Source organism: Hyla sarda, chromosome 8 (assembly GCF_029499605.1).
Source record: "Hyla sarda isolate aHylSar1 chromosome 8, aHylSar1.hap1, whole genome shotgun sequence".
NCBI classification, from domain to species: Eukaryota; Metazoa; Chordata; class Amphibia; order Anura; family Hylidae; genus Hyla; species Hyla sarda.
Window position 1 is genome coordinate 40,684,649 of NC_079196.1, and position 24,838 is coordinate 40,709,486.

General features: G+C 44.6%; 1 protein-coding gene across 2 annotated transcripts in view; it reads right to left on the reverse strand.

Moving 5' to 3' along the window:
* Positions 1-24,838, reverse strand: part of ITGB6 (integrin subunit beta 6) — a 163,321-nt gene that overhangs the window by 21,285 nt on the left and 117,198 nt on the right. For both annotated transcript variants that reach the window (XR_008846878.1, XM_056533687.1), the window contains 5 exons: positions 21,974-22,108; positions 19,408-19,816; positions 15,530-15,752; positions 6,374-6,489; positions 1,985-2,104 (listed from right to left, as the gene is read on the reverse strand). Coding sequence is in view for 1 of the 2 variants with exons in the window: in XM_056533687.1 (XP_056389662.1) it covers positions 1,985-2,104; positions 6,374-6,489; positions 15,530-15,752; positions 19,408-19,816; positions 21,974-22,108 (1,003 nt within the window). In the remaining variant the exon portion in view is untranslated. The remainder of the gene's footprint in view (positions 1-1,984; positions 2,105-6,373; positions 6,490-15,529; positions 15,753-19,407; positions 19,817-21,973; positions 22,109-24,838) is intronic.

Here is a 24,838-nt window from a genome sequence, read left to right on the forward strand (position 1 = left end):
GGGTACTCTGCCCCTAGACATCTTATCCCCTATCCAAAGGATAGGGGATGAGATGTCCGATCGCAGGGGTCCTGCTGCTGGGACCCCCACGATCTTTCCTGCAGCACCCCCTGTCATCTGCTGCATGGAGCGTGCCTGATGACGGGTGATACAGGGGCGGAGTATCATCCCCCAGTAATGCTCCGCCCTGCCCCCTCAATACAAGTCTATGGGAGTGGGCATGACAGCATGAGGGGGCGGGGTCGGGATGTAACGATACTCCGGCCCCTGTATTGCCCGTCATCAGGCTCAGAGCGAACTTTGCTCTCTGTAGCAGGTGACACGGGGTCCTGCAGGAGAGATTGCGGGGGTCCCCAGTGGCAGGACCCCCGGGATCAGACATCTTATCCCCTATTCTTGGGATAGGGCATAAGATGTCTAGGGGCAGAGTACCCCTTTAAGTTCACTATCAGTATCTTTTGGCATGTGAGAGGATACTGGAGTACCCATGCAAACACAGGGAGAAAATACAAACTCCAAAATATATATAGATTCAAAGAGCATACAAAAAATTCAGATATGTATTTAATAAATTGTAGTTAGCGGTAAAAGGTTTATCCAGGATTAGAAAAAAACGAAACTTTTTTGTTCCAAAAACAGAGCCACACCTGTCCACGGGTTGTGAGTAGTTTTGCAACTCAGCTACATTGGCTTTAACAGGACTAAGCTGCAATGCCACACACAAACTGAGGACAAGAGTGGCGCTGTTTCTGAAAGAAAACTGAAAATTGACAATCTACCATCTGAGCTGCTTGTTGAGCCAGGCTGCCCATAGGATGGAACTGCTACTCAGTGTTGACTGTAACAATCATTAAAAGGGTTATCCAGTTATTAAAAAGATATCCCCTTTCCTCAGGATAGGAAATAAGGATCTGATCTTGGAAGGTCTGACCGCTGGGGTCCCCCACAATCTCCAAAACAGTCACCACTCTCCCAGCTAAGAGCTCCAGCCCTCATCTTCTGAAACGGCCCACCCAGCCCATCACCAGCTGAGGGGGGACACTACTACTCTCAGTTATTGGCGCGACGGGCTGTCACTGCTGGGACCAGTTTGTGTCAGAGGACGGGGGTCAGAGCGCTAAATGGGGATAGGGGATATGTTTTTAGTTACCTGATAACCCTTTTGAAAAAGGCTTGCATTGTACAAGTCCGATAGCACCTCCATACACTCAATGTCAACGAGGCATCTATACTGGCACAGAATAACATGCCAGATGTGGAGTCTATGTTAGCCGGATGAGAAGTCTATGTTGGTCAGATGAGAAGTTTTTGTTGGCCCTCACATCATGTTTCTACACTCCAACAGACGGATCCAGCAGTAGAATTTCAATACTGCCTGCTGTACCTGTGCCGAACCCCGTTCATTTCAATCAGTCATTCAACAGTCATTTTCCGACTGTATTAAGTTTTTGGACTGGACTAAGAACTACAGTAGACCATGGTTTTCAGTCCGGTCTGAAAAACAGATACGGTTGGAAAATGATCCAACTGGAGTCACAAGTAGACTCTGGTTGGGATAAAGTAAAGTGGTACAGAACAGTTCCGGTAGGGATACAGCAGCTGACGGTTCTGACATCCTCCCGCTGGACCGGCTGGCAGAGAGTGAAATCGTCACGTTCCTGCACAGTTCCATGTGATACAGTCATCTGTATGAGCCTCAAGTGAGAAAGACTTTACTGTGTAGAATGGTATGTTCTGTATGTTTATGTTTTAGTGATAGTATTTGACTTAAATTTTTTTTATGCTGTATATCCATATAGACTTATTAATGAATAGGCCTGATAAAAACCTATTTCGGTTCTCCGTGTCAGCAACAAATGAGACAAGATCTATATCCTAAATGCTCGTATTGTGTTTGCCGACTATTTTGTTAGGCAGAAACCATTTGTCACATTTCTCCCCTCCTTACATTAAAATTCCCTGACAGACAATATTAAATGCCTACCATTTTGGCGTATGTTATAAATGACTTTCTTTCCTTCCTCATCCGTCGCCATCCTAAATGTAATAGTACATTCATTTTCACCTTGCATGGTGCAGAAAATAGATTTATCCTCTGAGAAATCTGAAGGGAAGAGAAGAGAAAAGAGACAGGACAAATAAAATGCATGACATCAAAACATCGGCCTTGATGGATTGTCATGTCACGACAAGCTCGCCAATGGTGAGACAGGAGGCTGCAGATGAAATTGCCGGAGAACATTCAATATTGTCTTCCTGGGTTAGAGGGAGAAATTTCAGGCCAGCTTAGATTATTCTTGTCTAAGTATATCCAGCATATGTCAGTCACCATTGGCCATGTAATGTACTCAACAGTGAGAAAATGGTTCCCCCATTTAAAGAACTGTGGCTGTGGGCCTGGTGAGGGGCTAGACGCACATAATGGCTTCTCTTTTGTTGAAAGGAAACAGTGTGTTCTCTATTACTTTTGAGTTACCTGGAGACACTGAAGTACAGACAGACACTCTTCTATGGAAGTGCTGTGATACCCCAAGGGCGGCCTCTTACTATGCATGGCTTGGCGTACATTGTCACAACAGTTGGAATCAGTTAAGTTAAGAAAACAAGGAATGTCGGCTCAGCGTAATATGACTCGCTTGAAGAAATAAGTTATTTGTGGTTAAGTCCTCGCTGTGTAACGTGCTAGTCCCTGTATGGTGGCAGCTGGACATCGATGGAATCCTAAATGGGATAAGGACAGAACCTCACCTACAATATCACCTCCATCTAGATACTAATATATGGAAAATACTTGGTAGCTACAGTGTTACCCATGATGCTACGTATTTAACTATGTATGCTAGTTCATATAGGCCAGTGTTTATTACCAGTGTTCCTCCAGTGGTTCTGGAGCTTTTGGACACAGCTGGAGGCACACTATGGGTCGGTACATAAAACGCACTCACCCAGTATTATGCCAAAGAAGGGTATCTTTTATTCCAGGAGTTGCATGGAATACAGAAGTCAAGGTCGGGAAGGGGGAAGAGAAAGAACTCGGCCGAGCTCGGCTAAGCTCTTTCTCTTCCCTCTTCCCGACCTTGACTTCTGTATTCCATGCAACTCCTGGAATAAAAGATACCCTTCTTTGGCATAATACTGGGTGAGTGCGTTTTATGTACCTTCTAATTGTTGAAATCAGTCATTCTATATGTTCCATGTAAGCACAACCCCGATACCCTTGCCGCACCGCCCGTCCATCTGTACCAGTCCACCTTCAGTGCTTAACAGGACCATCAGATTACACTACAGTGCCGGCTCTCTATCTATTTGCTGTCTACACTATGGGTCAAGGTCACCGGCAGATCCGCAAAATAAAAAACACCGTGGATCCGTTACGTGTGACCCTACCCTTGAGAGGTATTCCAGGATTTTTTTTTCTTTGAGCCTATGATGCCAAGTTATAATACAGTAACCCCCCGACCTACGATGGCCCCGACATATGATAAAATCGACATACGATGGCCTCTCAGAGGCCATTGCATGTCGATGTCAGCATCGACATACGATGCTTTTATATGTCGGGGCCATCGCATTAACTGCTATCCGACAGCGCAAAATGCTTAAGCTGCTGTCGGATAGCAGTTTAAGCATCCCTGGCAGGTTCGCTTACCTATTCCCGCTGCTCCGGGTCCACTTCGCGATCCTCCGGTGTCTTGCGCATCTTCTCCAGGGTCCGGGCCTCACTTTCCGGCGTCGTTATTACTTCACTACGCACGCCGCGCCGGCGCAGCAGCATAATAACTTCACCAGAAAGCGAGGCCCGGACCCTGCAGAAGATGCGGAAGAAGCCGGAGGATCGCGAAGAAGACACCGGAGCAGCGGGACAGCATCGGTAGCCCCTGGCACAGCATCGGGAGCGGTGAGGACCTGGTCCGGAGCGACGGGGACAGGTGAGTACAGCTTCCTATACTTTACATTGCATGGATCCCTCAACATACGATGGATTCGACAAACGATGGGTCGTTTGGAACGAATTACCCTCGTATGTTGAGGGACCACTGTACTGTGTAATATGGTTCTATTACCTCTGTGCGCCGCTCTGTCCCATTTTTATTCACATCCGGAAGTGCTGTAGTGCAAGTCTTTTTATTTTACTGTTGTCTCTGACCTTTCCCAGAATTCCATGCTGCCAGAAACAATGTCATAAGTCACATGGTCTCCAGGGGGCATGGCTATGCTGTAGTGGGTGGGTGGATATCATGATGGAAGAGATTTATTAATGCTCCACTCCACCCACCCACTGCAGGATAGCCATGGCCCCTGGACATCATGTGACTAATGACATATTGGCCCTCATTTACTATTGCAAACCCGACATGTTTTGTCGGGTTGTGCGCCAGATTCTGGCACATTGCGCCAGAAATTCTGTTTGCGCCATAATTTGCACCAGAATTGATAAAACCCGACTAACTCTCCATTTTGCTAAGAAAATCCGAAAAAGGGGTGTGACCGCTGGGGAAAGGGGGCATGGTCACCGAAAAGGGGAGTGTTCCCGACATATTCACAAAACCCCAACATATTTAAGGTTTCCACAGAAAATGTGGTGGATTTGAGCTGAGGAAAACCCCACAGATCAGAGCAGGTGTAAAAAAAAGCAAAATGTAGGGAAAGTTGAAAATGTCGGGAAACCTTAGTATACTGTGGAAAATAAATTTTAGGGAATTAAAACCCAAAAAGAAACCTACACAACACTCTTAGTAAATCAGGGCCATTGGGGGAGATTTATCAAAAGCTGTGCAAAGGAAAAGTTGTCCAGTTGCCCATAGCAACCAATCAGATCGCTTCTTTCATTTTGCACAGGCCTTGTTAAAAATGAAAGAAGCGATCTGATTGGTTGTCATGGGCAACTGGACAACTTTTCCTCTGGACAGGTTTTGATATATCTCCCCCATTGTCTCTGGCCACATGGAATGCTGGAAAGATCAGAGACAACAGTAAAATAAAAAGATTTGCACTATAGAGGTAGCAGTCGCTCCGGGGCCCTGGAACTAAGGGGGCCCCAAAGCACATCTGCCCCATTAGAGACCAGTAATATAATTGGCGTATGGGGCCTTGTTGCATATTTTGCAAAGGGGCCTAGAAGCTACAAGCTACGCCTCTGCTACCGGGTGCATTAAAACGGGACAAAACAGCGTACGGAATTAATAGAAGCAAATGACACTGTATTATAACAAGTGCTGACAAAAAAAAATCCTGGCGCACCCCTTTAATCATTGTATTGTGGAGTTTACTAGGAAATTGTGTGGCTCTGTTTTTTAAAGGGATATTCCAGGAAAAAACTTTTTTTTAATATCAACTGGCTCCAGAAAGTTAAACAGATTTGTAAATCACTTCTATTAAAAAATCTTAATCCTTTCAATAATTTTCAGCTGCTGAAGTTGAGTTGTTGTTTTCTGTCTGGCAACAGTGCTCTCTGCTGACATCTCTGCTTGTCTCGGGAACTGCACAGAGTAGAAGAGGTTTGCTATGGGGATTTGCTTCTGGGAGGTTCCCGAGACACGTGTCACCGGAGAACACTTAGACAGAAAAGAACAGCTCAACTTCAGCAGCTCATAAGTACTGAAAGGATTAAGATTTTTTAATAGAAGTAATTTACAAATATGTTGAACTTTCTGGAGACAGTTGATATATATTTATATATATATATATATATATATATCTCAAGTTTTTTCCTGGATAACCCTTTTAAGCACCGTATGCCTATTATTTCTGAACTGTATAGCGATGAGGGGGCACTGTATAGGAAGATTATTTTGGAAACTGTATTTAGCAAACACTTGGCACGGTTATTGGGCATTATGATTAGGCACTGTATGGTATGGTTATTTGGGGAGAGTATGGCAGCATATAGGGAGAAAATTTACCAAAACCTGTGTAGAGGAAGAGTGGTACAGTTGCCCATAGCAACCAATCAGATTGCTTCTTTCCTTTTTTGAAAAGGGCTCTGAAAAATGAAAGGAGCAATCTGATTGGTTGCTATGGGCAACTGCACCGCTCTTCCTTTACACAGGTTTTGATAAATGGTCCCATGGTCCCTACACCAGTGTTTCCTAACCAGTGTGCCTCCAGCTGTTGCAAAACTACAACTTCCAGCATGCCCGGACAGCCGTTGGCTGTCCGGGCATGCTGAAAGTTGTAGTTTTGCAACAGCTGGAGGCACACTGGTTAGGAAACACTGCCCTACACTCTTCATTCCCTTATGATAGTGACTAGTGCAGGATTGTGAATTTTATTTATACGTTTCCCGGTGGACCATCAGATAGGAAGACGTCATAAGCTTAAACATTTCAGGGAATTGTTCACACACGCCCATCGTACGCAATTATAGGCTTACTTTCTGGATTCCCAGGTCCGTCCTCCTTGCTGACTGTAGCATCCATCAGGTTACATGTCTCTGCACATACTCCCAGTTGCTGCTCTTCGGAAAACAGATGGCATTCAACACAGGGCCTGCAGAAAGTAACGCACACAGTCCATTCATCTCCGCCTGTCAACCAGCGCCATAAAACGCCAATATACACAAAAAGTCAAAAGTTCTCCTGTGCGCATATGATATTCATTGTCCTAAAAAATAGCCTGATAAACTCCCCCCCCCCCTTCCCCCACCTCTTGTCTCCCATCTCTCTCCGTCCTTCCATATGTTTTCTAGACAGTCCTGCAGGCTACATAACTCAGACGTTCCCGTATAATTAATGGCGCTTTAGTCATCGTACCTGAATCTCATGCATAGTAATTTTTTTTATTTTTCGGAGAACTAAGATGTCACGTCTTGACTTGTGACCTTGGCCTTGTCAATGCCTGAAGGCTCCGAATTCATCGGAGATGTTTTCAACTCAACACGTTCATGAAAAGATCTGGTATATTGGACAGCCCTGGGAATACGTTGAGTGCGTTCACTGACAGGACCTTCGCTTCAGGTTCTCATACACGGGGAGGGGACTATAAAACTCCACATAGCGGCAGTGTTATTTCTTCACATGCATTCCTGTGGTTATACAAAGTGCATGAACTACGTTCTACCGAGCTCCACCGCCATTGACCTAATAGGAGCCATTGGGGGATACGTCTAGAGTTTTACCAATAAAATCCTTTCTGAATGTAGGCTCAAATGATAATGTGTTGTAAGGGGTTAAAAAAAAGAAAAGCCCAATATATATGTGCACCAAAATATAACCCCCAAAAGAATAATGAAAGATAAATTTGATGAAAAATATGTATTTTTTTATTAATAAAAAAGTATGTATAAGAATAGTGCTAGAATACCCACAAAAAAAACTGAATATAAATTGTTATGAATATATATCTCCAATTAATAAAAGCTTGATAAAGCCTCTCCTGGCGAAACATGTCTGAGGTTTGGTGTGGGGCTTGGGTGAGTCCTGGGCACTGTATGAATCTGTTGCTGCTATATATTTAGGCTTCTTTCACACTACCGTTATGTTCCTGCAATCTGACACCCGTTATTTAGCAATAACGGGTCTTGAAAAAAATGGATGAAGTAACTGAATACAAAGGATGATAACTGATGGCCAATTTTGATGGAAAATCAACATTCTGTCAAAATAACGGACATGTGACATCACCCATTATAATCCATTATGTTATGCCCGTTATTTTATTTCCATGTGACTTCCTGGTTGTGATGCTGTACTGAGCATACTCAGTAGCAATAACGGATCATAATGGAACATAAAATTAACAAACATCCGTCACCCATACACTTCAATGTTAAATTTTAATGTCCGTCATTCCACCGTTATTTTTGTGTATGCACCGTCTTTTGTGCCGTAAAAAATAACGGACGATAGTCACAACGGGACCTAACTGATGCTAAAGGATGGTCAAAAAATCCCATTGACATGAGTGAGGTCTTTTGACGCCCGTTTTCAGGACTATCTGACAGTAGTTCATAATGGAGGTTTTTACAGGAGGATAACGGTAGTGTGAAAGGGGCCTTTATTGTGTTTTGTTTTCTACTATTTATACTTTTTTTCATATGTTTATACTCCCATTTATATGGCGTTTGTGCACTTTAATATTAATTATATATATATATGCACTGTACACTTTGTGATTGAGTCACATGATTTGGCATGATTTCCACTTTCTTAGATTTTTTATATGTAGCAGCTATCCTTTTCAGACATACAGAGATCTACTATGACAGGATTTTCACCCCATTATCCATTTGGGGTTTTACCCATTTTTTATTAGTTTGAGATATATATATATAGATATATATATATATATATATATATATATATATATATATATATAATGTGTGTATGCATATCAATTTATATTCTGTTTTTTGTGTGTATTCGAGATAGATGAAATCACAAAATCTCGAATCCCATTGTTAGAATACAAAATTTCCAATTTCTGGTTGTTAATATCCAAGGACAGTCCCGGATTTTACACATCTGTCTAGGCGATGATGTATTGGTCTTCGTGAGTTGCAGACAATTTGCTTTTGCATTTGCATCTTAAATTCAATTCCTATTTATCTACGTCAAATGTATCCAACAATGTAGATCACTGGTGACAGCAAAAATAAAATTACATTTTGGGGAACCTGCCAAACAAGTCTTCATAGACTACTATGGCCCAGATGTATCAAACTGTGAGAGAAAAAATTTACCATAAGGGCCTATATAAAAAATATAATATTATAGGCCCAGATTTATCAAACTGTGTGAGAGAAAAAATGGTGAAGATTTTCCCACAGCGACCAATCACAGCTCAGCTAACGAGCTCTGGTAAAGTGAAGCCTGAGCTGTGATTGGTCGCTGTGGGAAAATCTCCACCATTTTTTCTCTCACACAGTTTGATAAATCTGGGCCTATAATATTATATTTTTTCTATAGGCCCTTACAGGGGCGGACACAGACAGCAGAGGGCCCCTGTGCAAAGAATGTGCCTGGCCCCCCCCCCCCCCCCCCACAGCACTGTGCCCCCTCATGTACCTAGACCCCAGCGGAGGGCCTCCACTTGCCCTGCGCGTGTAGTGTCGCCACTTGCCTTGTCCACCACAGGTGGATGGAACGGCTCCTGAGGTGGGCTCCAGGTGGCCCCTGTCCCTCTCAGTGTGCGGCCCAGTGAGTACTCCCCCAGGTCAGCCTGACCCGTATCTAGCTGGGAGGCAGAGGGCAGTGCTCCCCTTTACATTCGCACCCCTGGACTTAGCACGACACCCCTTGGCACCCCCTTATCCTTAATGATAGAAGTGACTTACAGGCAGGGCCAGACTGGGACCAAAAATAGGCCCAGGCATTTTAAAATAAACAGACCATTTTTATGGTGGGGGTCTGACTCATGGGACCCCCACCAATCACCTTGGTTCAAGTGGCTCCCGAGATGTTGGAAAGCTGCAACTCCCATCATGTCTGAAGTGACTGCAGCTGATGGGACAGTCAGGAGACTACACAATGATATCAGTGACTACAGTTCTGATGGGACAGTTAGGAAAATACACAATATCACTGACCTGAGTGACGTCTTCTCTGTTGTCTTTACTTTTCTTCTTCATCTGGTCCAGACACCAGGATTTCTTCCATCTTCTCTGCAGAGTCTGACACCTGGACATCATTGGTTCCTTAATTTGTCAGTAGATCCTCATCCTCTGTATGATGACAATAATCATTATAACCTTGCCAAATACTGTACCCCTGAATATAATACTGCCAACCACTGTACCCCCTGAATACTGCCAACCACTGTACCCCTGAATATAATACTGCCAACCACTGTACCCCTGAATATAATACTGCCAACCACTGTACCCCTGAATACTGCCAACCACTGTACCCCTGAATATAATACTGTCAACCACTGTACCCCCTGAATACTGCCAACCACTGTACCCCTGAATATAATACTGCCAACCACTGTACCCCCTGAATACTGCCAACCACTGTACCCCTGAATATAATACTGCCAACCACTGTACCCCCTGAATACTGCCAACCACTGTACCCCTGAATATAATACAGCCAACCACTGTACCCCCTGAATACTGCCAGCCACTGTAACCCCTGAATATAATACTGCCAACCACTGTACCCCTGAATATAATACTGCCAACCACTGTAACCCCTGAATACTGCCAACCACTGTAACCCCTGAATACTGCCAACCACTGTACCCCTGAATATAATACTGCCAACCACTGTACCCCCTGAATATAATACTGCCAACCACTGTACCCCTGAATATAATACTGCCAACCACTGTACCCCTGAATACTGCCAACCACTGTACCCCCTGAATACTGCCAGCCACTGTACCCCTGAATATAATACTGCCAACCACTGTACCCCCTGAATATAATACTGCCAACCACTGTACCGCTGAATATACTACCAACCACTGTACCCCTGAATATAATACTACCAACCACTGTACCCCTGAATATAATACTGCCAACCACTGTACTCCTGAATATAATACTGCCAACCACTGTACCCCCTGAATACTGCCAACCACTGTACCCCTGAATATAATACTGATAACCACTGTACCCCTGAATATAATACTGATAACCACTGTACCCCTGAATATAATACTGATAACCACTGTACCCCTGAATATAATACTGCCAACCACTGTACCCCTGAATATAATACTGCCAACCACTGTACTCCCTAAATACTGCCAACCACTGTACCCCTGAATATAATACTGCCAACCACTGTACCCCTGAATATAATACTGCCAACCACTGTACTCTATCAATATAATACTGCCAACCACGATACACCACTGAATCACCCCATACACTCCATCCTCAGTCTCCTCATCACCCCATACACCCCACGCACCCCATCCTCAGTCTCATCCCCCCATACACCCCACACAACCCATTCTCAGTCTAATCATCACCCCACGCACCCCATCCTCAGTCTCATCACCCCATACACCCCACACAACCCATCCTCAGTCTCCTCATCACCCCATACACCCCACACAACCCATCCTCGGTCTCCTCATCACCCCATACACCCCATGCACTCCATCTTCAGTCTCCTCATCACCCCATGCACTCCATCCTCAGTCTCCTCATCACCCCATACACCCCACGCACTCCATCCTCAGTCTCCTCATCACCCCACGCACTCCATCCTCAGTCTCCTCATCACCCCACGCACTCCATCCTCAGTCTCCTCATCACCCCATGCACTCCATCCTCAGTCTCCTCATCACCCCATGCACTCCATCTTCAGTCTCCTCATCACCCCATACACCCCACGCACCCCATCCTCAGTCTCCTCATAACCCCATGCACTCCATCCTCAGTCTCCTCTTCACCCCACGCACTCCATCCTCAGTCTCCTCATCACCCCATACACCCCACGCACCCCATCCTCAGTCTCCTCATCACCCCATACACCCCACGCACTCTATCCTCAGTCTCCTCATCACCCCATACACCCCACGCACTCCATCCTCAGTCTCCTCATCACCCCATGCACTCCATCCTCAGTCTCCTCATCACCCCATGCACTCCATCCTCAGTCTCCTCATCACCCCATACACCCCACACAACCCATCCTCGGTCTCCTCATCACCCCATACACCCCATCTTCAGTCTCCTCATCACCCCATACACCCCACGCACCCCATCCTCAGTCCCCTCATCACCCCATACACCCCACGCACTCCATCCTCAGTCTCCTCATCACCCCACGCACTCCATCCTCAGTCTCCTCCTCACCCCATGCACTCCATCTTCAGTCTCCTCATCACCCCATGCACTCCATCCTCAGTCTCCTCATCACCCCATACACCCCCACGCACTCCATCCTCAGTCTCCTCATCACCCCACGCACTCCATCCTCAGTCTCCTCATCACCCCACGCACTCCATCCTCAGTCTCCTCATCACCCCATGCACTCCATCCTCAGTCTCCTCATCACCCCATGCACTCCATCTTCAGTCTCCTCATCACCCCATACACCCCACGCACCCCATCCTCAGTCTCCTCATCACCCCATGCACTCCATCCTCAGTCTCCTCATCACCCCACGCACTCCATCCTCAGTCTCCTCATCACCCCATACACCCCACGCACCCCATCCTCAGTCTCCTCATCACCCCATACACCCCACGCACTCTATCCTCAGTCTCCTCATCACCCCATACACCCCACGCACTCCATCCTCAGTCTCCTCATCACCCCATGCACTCCATCCTCAGTCTCCTCATCACCCCATGCACTCCATCCTCAGTCTCCTCATCACCCCATACACCCCACACAACCCATCCTCGGTCTCCTCATCACCCCATACACCCCATCTTCAGTCTCCTCATCACCCCATACACCCCACGCACCCCATCCTCAGTCCCCTCATCACCCCATACACCCCACGCACTCCATCCTCAGTCTCCTCATCACCCCACGCACTCCATCCTCAGTCTCCTCCTCACCCCATGCACTCCATCTTCAGTCTCCTCATCACCCCATGCACTCCATCCTCAGTCTCCTCATCACCCCATACACCCCCACGCACTCCATCCTCAGTCTCCTCATCACCCCACGCACTCCATCCTCAGTCTCCTCATCACCCCACGCACTCCATCCTCAGTCTCCTCATCACCCCATGCACTCCATCCTCAGTCTCCTCATCACCCCATGCACTCCATCTTCAGTCTCCTCATCACCCCATACACCCCACGCACCCCATCCTCAGTCTCCTCATCACCCCATGCACTCCATCCTCAGTCTCCTCATCACCCCACGCACTCCATCCTCAGTCTCCTCATCACCCCATACACCCCACGCACCCCATCCTCAGTCTCCTCATCACCCCATACACCCCACGCACTCTATCCTCAGTCTCCTCATCACCCCATACACCCCACGCACTCCATCCTCAGTCTCCTCATCACCCCATGCACTCCATCCTCAGTCTCCTCATCACCCCATACTCCCCATGCACTCCATCCTCAGTCTCCTCATCACCTCATACTCCCCATGCACTCCATCCTCAGTCTCCTCATCACCCCATACACCCCATGCACTCCATCCTCAGTCTCCTCATCACCTCATACTCCCCATGCACTCCATCCTCAGTCTCCTCATCACCCCATACTCCCCATGCACTCCATCCTCAGTCTCCTCATCACCCCATACTCCCCATGCACTCCATCCTCAGTCTCCTCATCACCTCATACACCCCACGCACTCCATCCTCAGTCTCCTCCTCACCCCATGCACTCCATCTTCAGTCTCCTCATCACCCCATGCACTCCATCCTCAGTCTCCTCATCACCTCATATACCTTAAGCACCTCATCAGTATTACACAGCTGACACCCCCCCAGTCCTTCTCATCAACATTAAACCCCCTAATCACTACACCCCTGACCCCCCCCTCTGGTCCTCCTTATCAACACTACGCTCTCCCAGACCCCCAATCCTTCTTATCATTACACCACCAACCTCTTCAACACCCCTCCTGTCCCCTTTATCATCATTACAATCCCCTCCCCCCACCGCCCTGCACCCGACCGTTGCTCTCCTCACCTTATCTGTTCAGTGATGCGGCTGTGAGGCGGGAGGGTTTGCTGCTCCTGTCGCTTCTGCCGGGGTCAGAGGCCATGACACGTGACATCAGGGGCTTGGAACAGACGTGCGTGCCTGCACGGGGCACGTCTGTTCCCATCAGCCCCTGGCCTGTCCTCTCGCCCGGCCGAGGTAAATTACTGCTGTCAGCGGCAGGTCCGGGACCTGTTGCTGCAGCATAGAGTATGAAGTACTGGCAGGGGGCCCTGCAGGGGCCCAGACTGTGAGGCCCAGGCTGTGACCTGGGCTACTAGGGGGGCCCCCTAACACGCTGGGCCCCTGTGCAGCCGAACCGGCTGAACAAGTGATATGTCCGCCCCTGGGCCCTTATGGTTAATTTCAGTGGTCTCCAAACTGCGGACCTCCTGATTTTGCAAAAAGACAACTCCGGGCATTCTGGGAGCTGTCATTTTGCAACATTTAGGGGCCTACAGTTTGGAGAGCACTGCATTAGACCATGCCCAAGGGCATGCTGGGAGTTGGCATTTGGCAACAGCTGGAGGTTTACAGTTTGGAGTCCACCTGGGCATAGGAACAGCATACAGCGGTCCTTCACGTTACAATATTAAAGGGGTACTCTTGCCAAATTTTTTATTTCTCCTATATGCCATTAAAATAATTGATTAAAATTTACCTTCTGTAGCTCCCCTGGTACCTGGCACAATGCGTCACACTGCGTTTATCTAAACACCGGCCGCAGCGATGTCCCTACTCAGCTGGTGATAGGCTGATCGGCAGTGTGGTGTAACGGGCCCAGGCTCATCTTTCTTCCTGATTTTGGGGCCCATTACATCGCACTTTGACTGGCGAAGCAGGACATCGCTGCAGCTGGTGTTTAGATGAACGCAGTGTTGCGTGTTGGCCCCAAAACCAGGAAGAAGACCGGAACCAGAGGACGGGAGACTGATATCGGCGGCACTGGGGGAATGGCGGAAAGTAAGTTAAAGTTTATTATTTTAATATTGGCAGCCAGGGCATAGTGGAAAAATAAAAGATTTGGGTGGAGAACCCCTTAAATTGGTACAGTACCGCACTATACTGTAGGGAGGTGCTACTAGGCATAAAATCAGTGCATGCAATTTAATAACATAGGATCTTTACCAGGGACTTTGATTAATCGGATTCACTGTGGTCCAGGAAAGACCATTGTATGTTAAAATATTGTAACCTGAGGCCATTATAAGTTGAGGGATCACTGTACATACAAATGCATTTTTTTTTTGCAAATATAATACATTAAAGGGGTACTCCACTGGAAAACATTTTTTTTTTAAATCAACTGGTGCCAGAAAGTTAAACAGATTTGTAGGTTACTTCTATTAAAAAATCTTAATCCTTCCAGTACTTATGAGCTGCTGTTATGATCCAAAGGAAGTTCTTTTCTTTTTGAAATTTCCTTTCTGTCTGACCACAGTGCTCTCTGCTGACACCTCTGTCCATTTTAGGAACTTTCCAGAGCAGGAGCAAATCCCCATAGCAAACCTCTCCTGCTCTGGACAGTTCCTAAAATGGACAGAGGTGTCAGCAGAGAGCACTGTGGTCAGACAGAAAAGAAAGTCAAAAAGAAAAGAACTTCCTGTGGAACATACAGCAGCTGATAAGTACTGGAAGGATTAAAATTTTTTAATGCAAGTAATTTACAAATCTGTTTACCTTTCTGGCACCAGTTGATTTAAAATAAAATGTTTTCCAGTGGAGTACCCCTTTAAGCAGTGTTTTCCAACCAGGGTGCCGCTAGCCGTTGCAAAACTACAACTCCCAGCATGCCTGGACAGCCGAAGGCTGTCCGGGCATGCTGGGAGTTGTAGTTTTGCAACAGCCGGAGGCAGCCTGGTTGGGAAACAGCCAAAGGCTGAAAGAAAAATAGTGGTTTATCTGTAGATGAAATTTACCTCTAAAATAATAAATTAAAAGATTAATCTTTTACCTTTGGGAGCTGCAGGGGTCCCCACAGGTCGGGCACTTTTCACAGGTATCTCCAGATACCCCCGGGCTGTTACAGATGCATCGGCCACATTCACATCGACCTCTCCCGCTGCATAGGGTTCCCGTTTCGGAGATGCAGGAGTCGATACTTGTTGTGCAGTTGCAGTATTGTCCGGTCCAGCCGCTTTGACAGATGCATTCTCCACAATCACAGATACCATGACCTATACCATAATAATACAATAAGAAGATTCATTGTTTTACCATTACTAGTACTAGTATTAGTTCCAGAGCCAGTGACTCCACAACTATAATGCCCAACAATCCTTCCCTGCCCATAACTGATATGTGACTCTGGATGGGAGCTGTAATGGCGGCTTCAGTCGTTGTCCTTCTTAGGGTGCGTTCACACTGAGGAATAGGAGAGGAATCCTCGCATAAAAATTCAGCCGTGGAATTTACCTTTTTTTTCCGCGCGGAATTTGCACGAAAATCATGCAGAATTAACGTGGAATTCTGCACAGATTTTCCGTGCGGAGTATAGAAGGAAACAGTTGTTTTTTTATTTATTTTTTGCTGGACTACAACCACCACTTGGAATTTCCCTTTTTATTTATTTATTTATTTTCGTGCGGAATTTCTGCGCGAATTCCATGCGGAAACTATTTCAAGCTGAATTTTTTTTTACCATTGACTTCAATGGACTTCTGCTCGCATATTCCGCAAGAAGAATGAACATGTTCTTTCTTCTAGCATAACGGAATTCCGCCGTGGAATCATGCAAGCGGAATTTACGCAGTGTGAACAGTGCAGAGTAAAATACATTGTAGTCAATGGCAAAGCAGATGTTAATTATTTCTAAGCGGAGAATTCAAGAGAAATTACTTGACTAAATCCCTCTTGAATTACTCAGTGTGAACGCACCCTTAGAATTGTAAAAATATAGCATAGCCGACCTACAAATACAAGACTTTTTTTTAGGCAAAAAAGTTTTTGAAAAGAGTTTTACCATTTAGACCTTGGGGTACCAAAACTAAAATGCAAACTGTGATGACCAGAAGAATAATCCTCTTCTTGATATTGGAAGAGAGGTGGCCATGTACAATGGGGCGGGGGGGGGGGGGGGGAGGGGGATCATTGGTTTTACATAGTTGTTTAGGTGGTAAGAAGGCGAACATTTACTCATTTAACAAACTGTATTGAATGTAGTGCGGCATGGTTAGCTTTTTGCAGTGGTCGGGGATTTACCAACTGCGACTTTTAGAAAACTGTAATGGTTAAAAAAAAATGGTTAATGGGAATTGATCAAGGTAACACCTCTTTCATCTGTACTAAAACTAGGTTTGACATAACCTTTTTGCAATTTTTTACAGGAAGGAACAGAAAGCTTTTTAAAATCAACTATACATTTATTTTTGACAGATCTGTTTATATAAATTTGTAAACATTTTTGAAGCATACCTGTCACCAAACCAAATTTTTTATTATTGTTCCTTATGTTATTATAAGCCACTTTGCTATTTTCTTGCTGTTAAAATTCTCACCTGGAATATGCTGTTCAGTTTTGGGCACCTGTCCATAAAAGGGACACTGTGGAGCTGGAGAGGGTGCAGAGACGCGCAACTAAACTAATATGGGGCATGGAACATCTTAGCTATGAGGAGCGATTAAAGGAGTTACAATTGTTTAGTCTTGAGAAGAGACGTTTAAGGGGGGATATGATAAACGTATATAAGTATATTAATGGCCCATACAAAAAATATGGAGAAAAACTGTTCCAGGTTAAACCCCCCAAAGGACGAGGGGGCACTCCCTCCGTCTGGAGAAGAAAAAGTTTAGTCTCAAGGGGCGACACGCCTTCTTTACCATGAGAACAGTGAATTTATGGAACAGTCTACCTCAGGAACTGGTCATAGCAGGAAAAATTAACAGCTTTAAAACAGTATTCGATACATTCCTGGAACAAAGTAACATTAATGCTTATGAAGAAATATAAAATCTCATCCCTTCCCCAATTTCACGCCACACCCCTACCCTTCAATTCCCTGGTTGAACTTGATGGACGTATGTCTTTTTTCGACCGTACTAACTATGTAACTATGTAACCTTTATATGTTTTTAATGTGATTGAAAAATGGTCACTGGGTGGAGACCAAACAGTTAGTTTGGTCTCCACCCAGACTTGCAGAAGTCCAAACTCAGGAAGTGGATGCGGTGCATGATGGGGCATGGCGAGGCACAGCTCTCACAGGCTTCAGTGACATCACATCTGCTGGGGAACGCCCACTTTCTCCTGCCGGGAGCTCACACAATGTGAGCAAGGGGAAAGGTATGATACAGAGGTTTATAAAGCTCGTAATTTTTTTTTAAGGGCAGGAAGGGTGTTAGGAGTAGTTAGGGAATATAATCTGAGTTAGTTTAGAAAATATGGTTTGATGACAGGTACTCTTTAATCTTTTTTTTATTTTCTGTTAAAGCGTTACTATTGTTTCGGTTGGTGGCAGGATACGGGTGAAACTAACACCGTTATCTCGTTTCTCTAGGCTAGCGAACTGCCTAATGTTCCATCTTTGAAGTCCCATAAACTTTGAATGGAACTTCCGGGATGTAACATCAGGCAGTCCGTCTGATTATGTGAGTTTCGGCGTTAGTCTTAGGCAACAGGATAGAACTTTTAGTTTCACGCATATTCTGTCGCTGGCCAAAATGATAGCAACGCTTTAAAGTCAATTACCTTGATTTAATTTTTTTTACCTTATTTGTTAGATATATTGATAGTGAACTGAAAAAATATATAGGGAAGTAAAAAGAACCAGGATAGAAATGGATAAAAAAAAAAAAAGGTTAATATAACGTAAAATTATATTTAATTTGAATTAATAATATAATTATTTATATAGACAACCCCTTCTATGCCCTATTAGGTCATCATAGACATCATAAAGCGGGGTCTCTCTGCTGGACCCAGTCCAACCATGTCTTCAGTGATCGACCATGGATATTCCTGAAACCAGAACCCCAGCAATTGCAGCTTAGGCTTCTTTCACAATACAAAATTACTCAGTTTTAAAGATCCGTACGAAATTCCGTCTGAAAATCAGCTGCTTACGGCAGTTACAAAATCCTATACGCCCGTTAGAAAATCCCATTATAGTCTATAGGATTTTTCTAATAGCCGTTTTAACCCGTTATAGCCCGTTATTAATAACGGCCGTCATTTTGTGACGGAAGATAGTAAACCCATTCTGCTCTGGACAGTTCCTGACATGGACAGAGGTGTCAGCAGAGAGCACTGTGGGCAGACAGAAAGGAAATTCAAAAAGAAAAGAACTTCCTCTGTAGCATATAGCAGATGATAACTACTGGAAGGATTAAAGGTGTTCTCCAGTGCTTAGACATCTTATCCCCTATCCATTCGGCCCCCCGTTTGTTATCAGTCCCCGGAGCGTGTTCGCTCCGGGTCTGATTACCGGCGACCACAGGGCCGGCGGCGTGTGACGTCACGCCTCCACCCCCGTGTGACGTCACGCCTCCGCCCCCGTGTAACGTCACGCTCCGCCCCCGTGTAACGTCACGCTCCGCCCCTCAATGCAAGCCTATGGGAGGGGGCGTGACAGCTCTGGGGACTGATTACAAACGGGGTGCCATGTGCAAGATCATGGGCGGGACTCCTTCGATCAGTCATCTTATCCCCTATCCTTTGGATAGGGGATAAGATGTCTAACCACCGGAGAACCCCTTTAAGATTTTTAAATGGAAGTAGTTTACACCTTTTTTTTTTTTTTTTACTGGAGTACCGCTTTAACTATTGTACTTTTTGTCATATTTTTGATCTTTTATATTTTTAACAAGACATTTCTTTTAGTGCCTAAAATTTACCTCCACAAATAAGTCCTCCGTGCCTCACACATGAAAAGTCATCACATTCACAACGAAGTCCGTAAACCCGTCCGTAGACTGAGGGATTACAAATACATTGTCCACAGAAGCACTCCCCCCGTCCAGAACAGGTATCCAGTTCTTTACACGCGCTGTTGTTCAGCGATGCTTCGTCACATTCACATTGAGTTCCTAAAAATCCCGGTTTACAAACACAGACGCCACATTCTAAAGAGCCGCTTCCCTCGCTGCACTCCGCGCTCTCCGCTTCAGCCTCAGCCTTACAGGAACAGGAACATTCAGGCTGAATTTCAATCTCCAGGCTGTCTTGCAGACCAACGGGCCGTATTGTGATATGCCTTGCTTGGGTATCACAGGAGGTTGAGCTCACATTTACATTGAAAGAAACCTGTAGGTATACACAATACAGGACAGGAGCTTGGTCTTATTCATCAAAGCACATTCTCTATAAGTGGTTCAAATAAGAAACACAAAATACAACTATTGCTATACATAGACCACTTACAGGAGCTCACTGTATAGAATATTTATACAGCTTGCAATGTACAGTGATCCCTCAACTTACAATGGCCTCAACATACAATAGTTTCAACATACAATAGTCTTTTCTGGACCATTGTAACTTGAAACCAGACTCAACATACAATGCTATGGGATCTGCGAAACATGTCAATGGCTGGAAGAACCGACCAATCAGAATGGATATTTCACTGGTAAAACCTGTGTATTCCTAAAGTGCATGCACTGACTGGTGTCTGGTAGCGCTCCCTACAGTACAGTGAGGTATTACATGTTCTGTACTACTCTTTACCTGTATTACTGAAGTGCATGCACTGACTGGTGTCTGGTAGCGCCCCCTACAGTACAGGGAGGTATTACATGTTCTGTACTCTTTACCTGTATTACTGAAGTGCATGCACTGACTGGTGCCTGGTAGTGCCCCCTACAGTACAGGGAGGTATTACATGTTCTGTACTCTTTACCTGTATTTCTGAAGTGCATGCAGTTACTGGTGTCTGGTAGCGCTCCCTACAGTACAGGGAGGTATTACATGTTCTGTACTACTCTTTATCTGTATTACTGAAGTGCATGCACTGACTGGTGTCTGGTAGTGCCCCCTACAGTACAGGGAGGTATTACATGTTCTGTTCTCTTTACCTGTATTACTGAAATGCATGCACTGATTGGTGTCTGGTAGCGCCCCCTACAGTACAGGGAGGTATTACATGTTCTGTACTCTCTTCCTGTATTACTGAAGTGCATGCACTGACTGGTGTCTGGTAGCGCCCCCTACAGTACAGGGAGGTATTACATGTTCTGTACTCTTTACCTGTGCCAGGGTTAGCTGCTCCTTTGGACACCAGGTGAGGGCGGTTCCATTTTCCTTTTTTTAGGACATTGCGGGTTCTGTACAGGACCCTGAAGAAGCTTTTGTCCTCTACATAGACCAGTGTTTCCAAAAGAGGGTGTCTCCAGCTGTTGCAAAACTACAACTCCCAGCATGCCCGGACAGCCAAAGGCTGTCCAGGCATGCTGGGAGTTGTAGTTTTGCAACATCTGGAGGCGCCCTGGTTGGGAAACACTGAAATAGACACTGTAAGAATTTGCTTTATCTATATTAGTTATCTACTTATTTGTCTTTAATTTTACTTTTTCCTATTATTGGATGACATTTTGGTAGCTTCAGAACCAATTACCGGGTTTCAATAGAGTTCTGGTCTCAACATACGATGGTTTCAACATACAATGGTCGTTCTGGAACCAATTAATATTGTAATTTGAGGGACTACTGTACTCAGTTGGGAGCTTCAAACATTTGTAGAGCTCCCCCTAGTGGCAGGTGCAGGTAGAGAAAAGCACTGTTGTCACGCCCCCTCCCATAGACTTGCATTGAGGGTGCGTGGCCCTCATGTTATCAGGGGGCGTGGCTGTGATGTCACGAGCCTCCTGCCCCGCATCGCCAGTCATCCGGCACGGAGCGAAGTTCACTCCGTGCACCAGTTGACTTGGGTGCCGCAGCCGAGATTGCGGGGGTCCCCAGCGGCGGGACCCCTGCGATCAGACATATTTTCCCCTATCCTTTTTATAGGGGATAAGATGTCTAGGGGCGGAGTACCCCTTTAAAGCTCTTTAAATGGGCAGATATTGACTTTTAGTAAAGTTACCTTCTATAGTTGGCATTAGAGCCTTTTTTTTTTCTCTTGGAGCAGAGCTTTTTTGCATATTGAATCCCTGTCCCATGCACTGCTCCTTCAGGTCCTGCACTAGTCATACATAGCAGGCTTTACCCAGCTGTATCTTCAGATCAGTGGGGGTCTCAGCAATGAGACCCCAACTGATCCAAACTTTTGACGTGTCTGCGTAACATGTGAAAAGTTTCTTTTAATGACAGTAATTTTTTAAAACTGCATGTATTTGGAAGTGGCTCTCATGATGTGTTGCCCAGAGTTATGATTGAAAACTGATAAATATCTATTACTGCATTGCAGACCCATTAATTCTATTAAACTCTCTGTTTTTATTTCTAAATTGTTGTTGCACTTACCCTGTCTCCGACCTTGATTCTCTGGCACTTTTTACTATTCGGGGTGACTGTGTTGTTGTTACAGTTTGCAGTGAAGAAAAGGTTAAGTCCATCGGTGTCTCCTGACACTTCAAGCTCAATTTCCGACCTCAGTTCCTAAGCAAAGAGATTGTGATTCAGCAATATTACAGTGAAACATTAACATTTAGCTATTATCTGCCAAAAGGTCAGCAGTTTCTTATGGCCCCTTGTGAATGTGTATGTGAGTCCCAAGGCTTAATCGTGGCTAGAAAAGTATTACGGCTATAAAAATTTACAAAAAGTAAGATGCGAGTTGATATCTGTAATCTATCTATCTATCTATCTATCTATCTATCTCCTATCTATCTATCTGTCTATCTATCTAATATCTATCTATCTATGTATCTGTCTATCTGTCTATCTCATATCTATCTATGTATCTATCTATCTGTCTATCTCATATCTATCTATGTATCTATCTCATATCTACGAATCTCATATCTATCTATCTATCTATCTATCTCCTATCTATCTATCTTTCTATCTATCTAATATCTATCTATCTATGTATCTAGATAAGCAAATACGATGCAGCACTCCACAAGTAGCAAAGAAGGTGGTTTTATTCCATCATGTGCATAGACAACGTTTCACCAGTCTCACACTGGCTTTTTCAAGTGTGAGACTGGTGAAACGTTGTCTATGCACATGATGGAATAAAACCACCTTCTTTGCTACCTGTGGAGTGCTGCATCGTATTTGCTTATCTGGATTAAGGAACCGGAGGACCCAGGTTCCAGATATGCGGGCACCCCGAATCTCTTTTTTACTCTGGATTTTGGTTGTGCCGTTTTTATTTGCATTGTATCTATGTATCTATCTATCTGTCTATCTCATATCTATCTATGTATCTATCTCATATCTACGAATCTCATATCTATCTATCTATCTTTCTATCTATCTCATATCTATCTTTCTATATCATATCTATCTGTCTATCTCATATCTATCTATCTATCTATCTATCTACTATCTATCTCATATCTATCTATCTCATATCTATCTATCTATCTCATATTTATCTATCTATCTCATATCTATTTATCTATCTATCTCATATCTATCTATCTATCTAACCAAAGAATAAGTTGGCCAGCACTATTTGATTCCAAACTATTGTATAGACCTGGCTTACAGGTGCAGGCTGCTGGGCTAAATATACAGCAACAGGAGAATACAGCAGCACACTGCTAGCACAAAGATATAGATAAAACATGAGTATATAGATAAAACATGAGTATATAGAACATGAAAAGCTATACAGCTGTAATGCAATAAATGAAAATATGAAACTATGAAATTATGAGGTACTTAGCTTGCGAATTTGGCGGCCAAATAGCGTGGACCGTCCCACCACGGTAAGGTGACCTCATTCTGGGATGGACCCTACACTATGAATATGACTCTGTGTGAACAGTTCAGCAGGCATTGCAGGATCTGAAACATCCAAGGCACCTTATATACACCTAATAGAGGTGGGTAGGGTGCAAGAGTCAACATGGAGGTAGCCACTCCCCCGTATGTGTAATACAACCAAAGAATAAGTTGGCCAGCACTATTGATTCCAAACTATTATATGGACCTGGCTTACAGGTGCAGGCTGCTGGGCTAAATATACAGCAACAAGAATACAGCAGCACACTGCTAGCACAAAGATATAGATGAAAGATGAGTATATAGATAAAACATGAGTATATAGATAGAACATGAAAAGCTATACAGCTGTAGTGCAATAAATGAAAATATGAAACTATGAAATTATTAGATACTTAGCTTGCGAATTTGGCGGCCAAATAGCGTGGACCGTCCCACCACGGTAAGGTGACCTCATTCTGTGTGCTGGCCAACTTATTCTTTGGTTGTATTACACATACGGGGGAGTGGCTACCTCCATGTTGGCTCTTGCACCCCACCCACCTCTATCAGGTGTATATAAGGTGCCTTGGATGTTTCAGATCCTGCAATGCCTGCTGAACTGTTCACACAGAGGCATTTTCACAGTGTAGGGTCCGTCCCAAAATGAGGTCACCTTACCGTGGTGGGACGGTCCACGCTATTTGGCTGCCAAATTCGCAAGCTAAGTACCTCATAATTTCATAGTTTCATATTTTCATTTATTGCATTACAGCTGTATAGCTTTTCATGTTCTATCTATATACTCATGTTTCATCTATATACTCATGTTTTATCTACCGTATATCTTTGTGCTTGCAGTGTGCTGCTGTATTCTCCTGTTGCTATCTATCTATCTATCTCATATCTATCTATCTATCTATCTCATATCTATCTATCTATCTATCTCATATCTATCTATCTCATATCTATCTATCTATCTATCGTTTGTCCCCTCTCATGCCTATGTCTGTTTTTCTGCGTCACTTTCTTGGGCACACAGGTGAATTACAGTATCTGCTTGTTTTGCAAAAAATCATAATAATTTTGCTTTCTGGGACACAAGAGTCAATTGATCAGGAAGTAATCCAAACCAAAATCTCCAAACTACAGCTAAAATGTTATCTTAATTACAAAATTGTCATAAAACTCCATCACATAAAAATATAATATTCTAAACACAATTCAAGAATCATAACAATGTATAACTGTAGGGATCTCACAATCAGAGATCCTCCTAAGGGTCAAACCCACTAACTCCCGACGCGTTTCCCCGTGTATGAAATAGTATTATGGCTCATCAGGGGATTTGACAGCGTATACAGTGGAGAAACTAGGTGTACCTACACAGATTATTCCATCTCATAGATACACATTACATAAAACAGTAACAGACAAAGACAGATTGTTAAT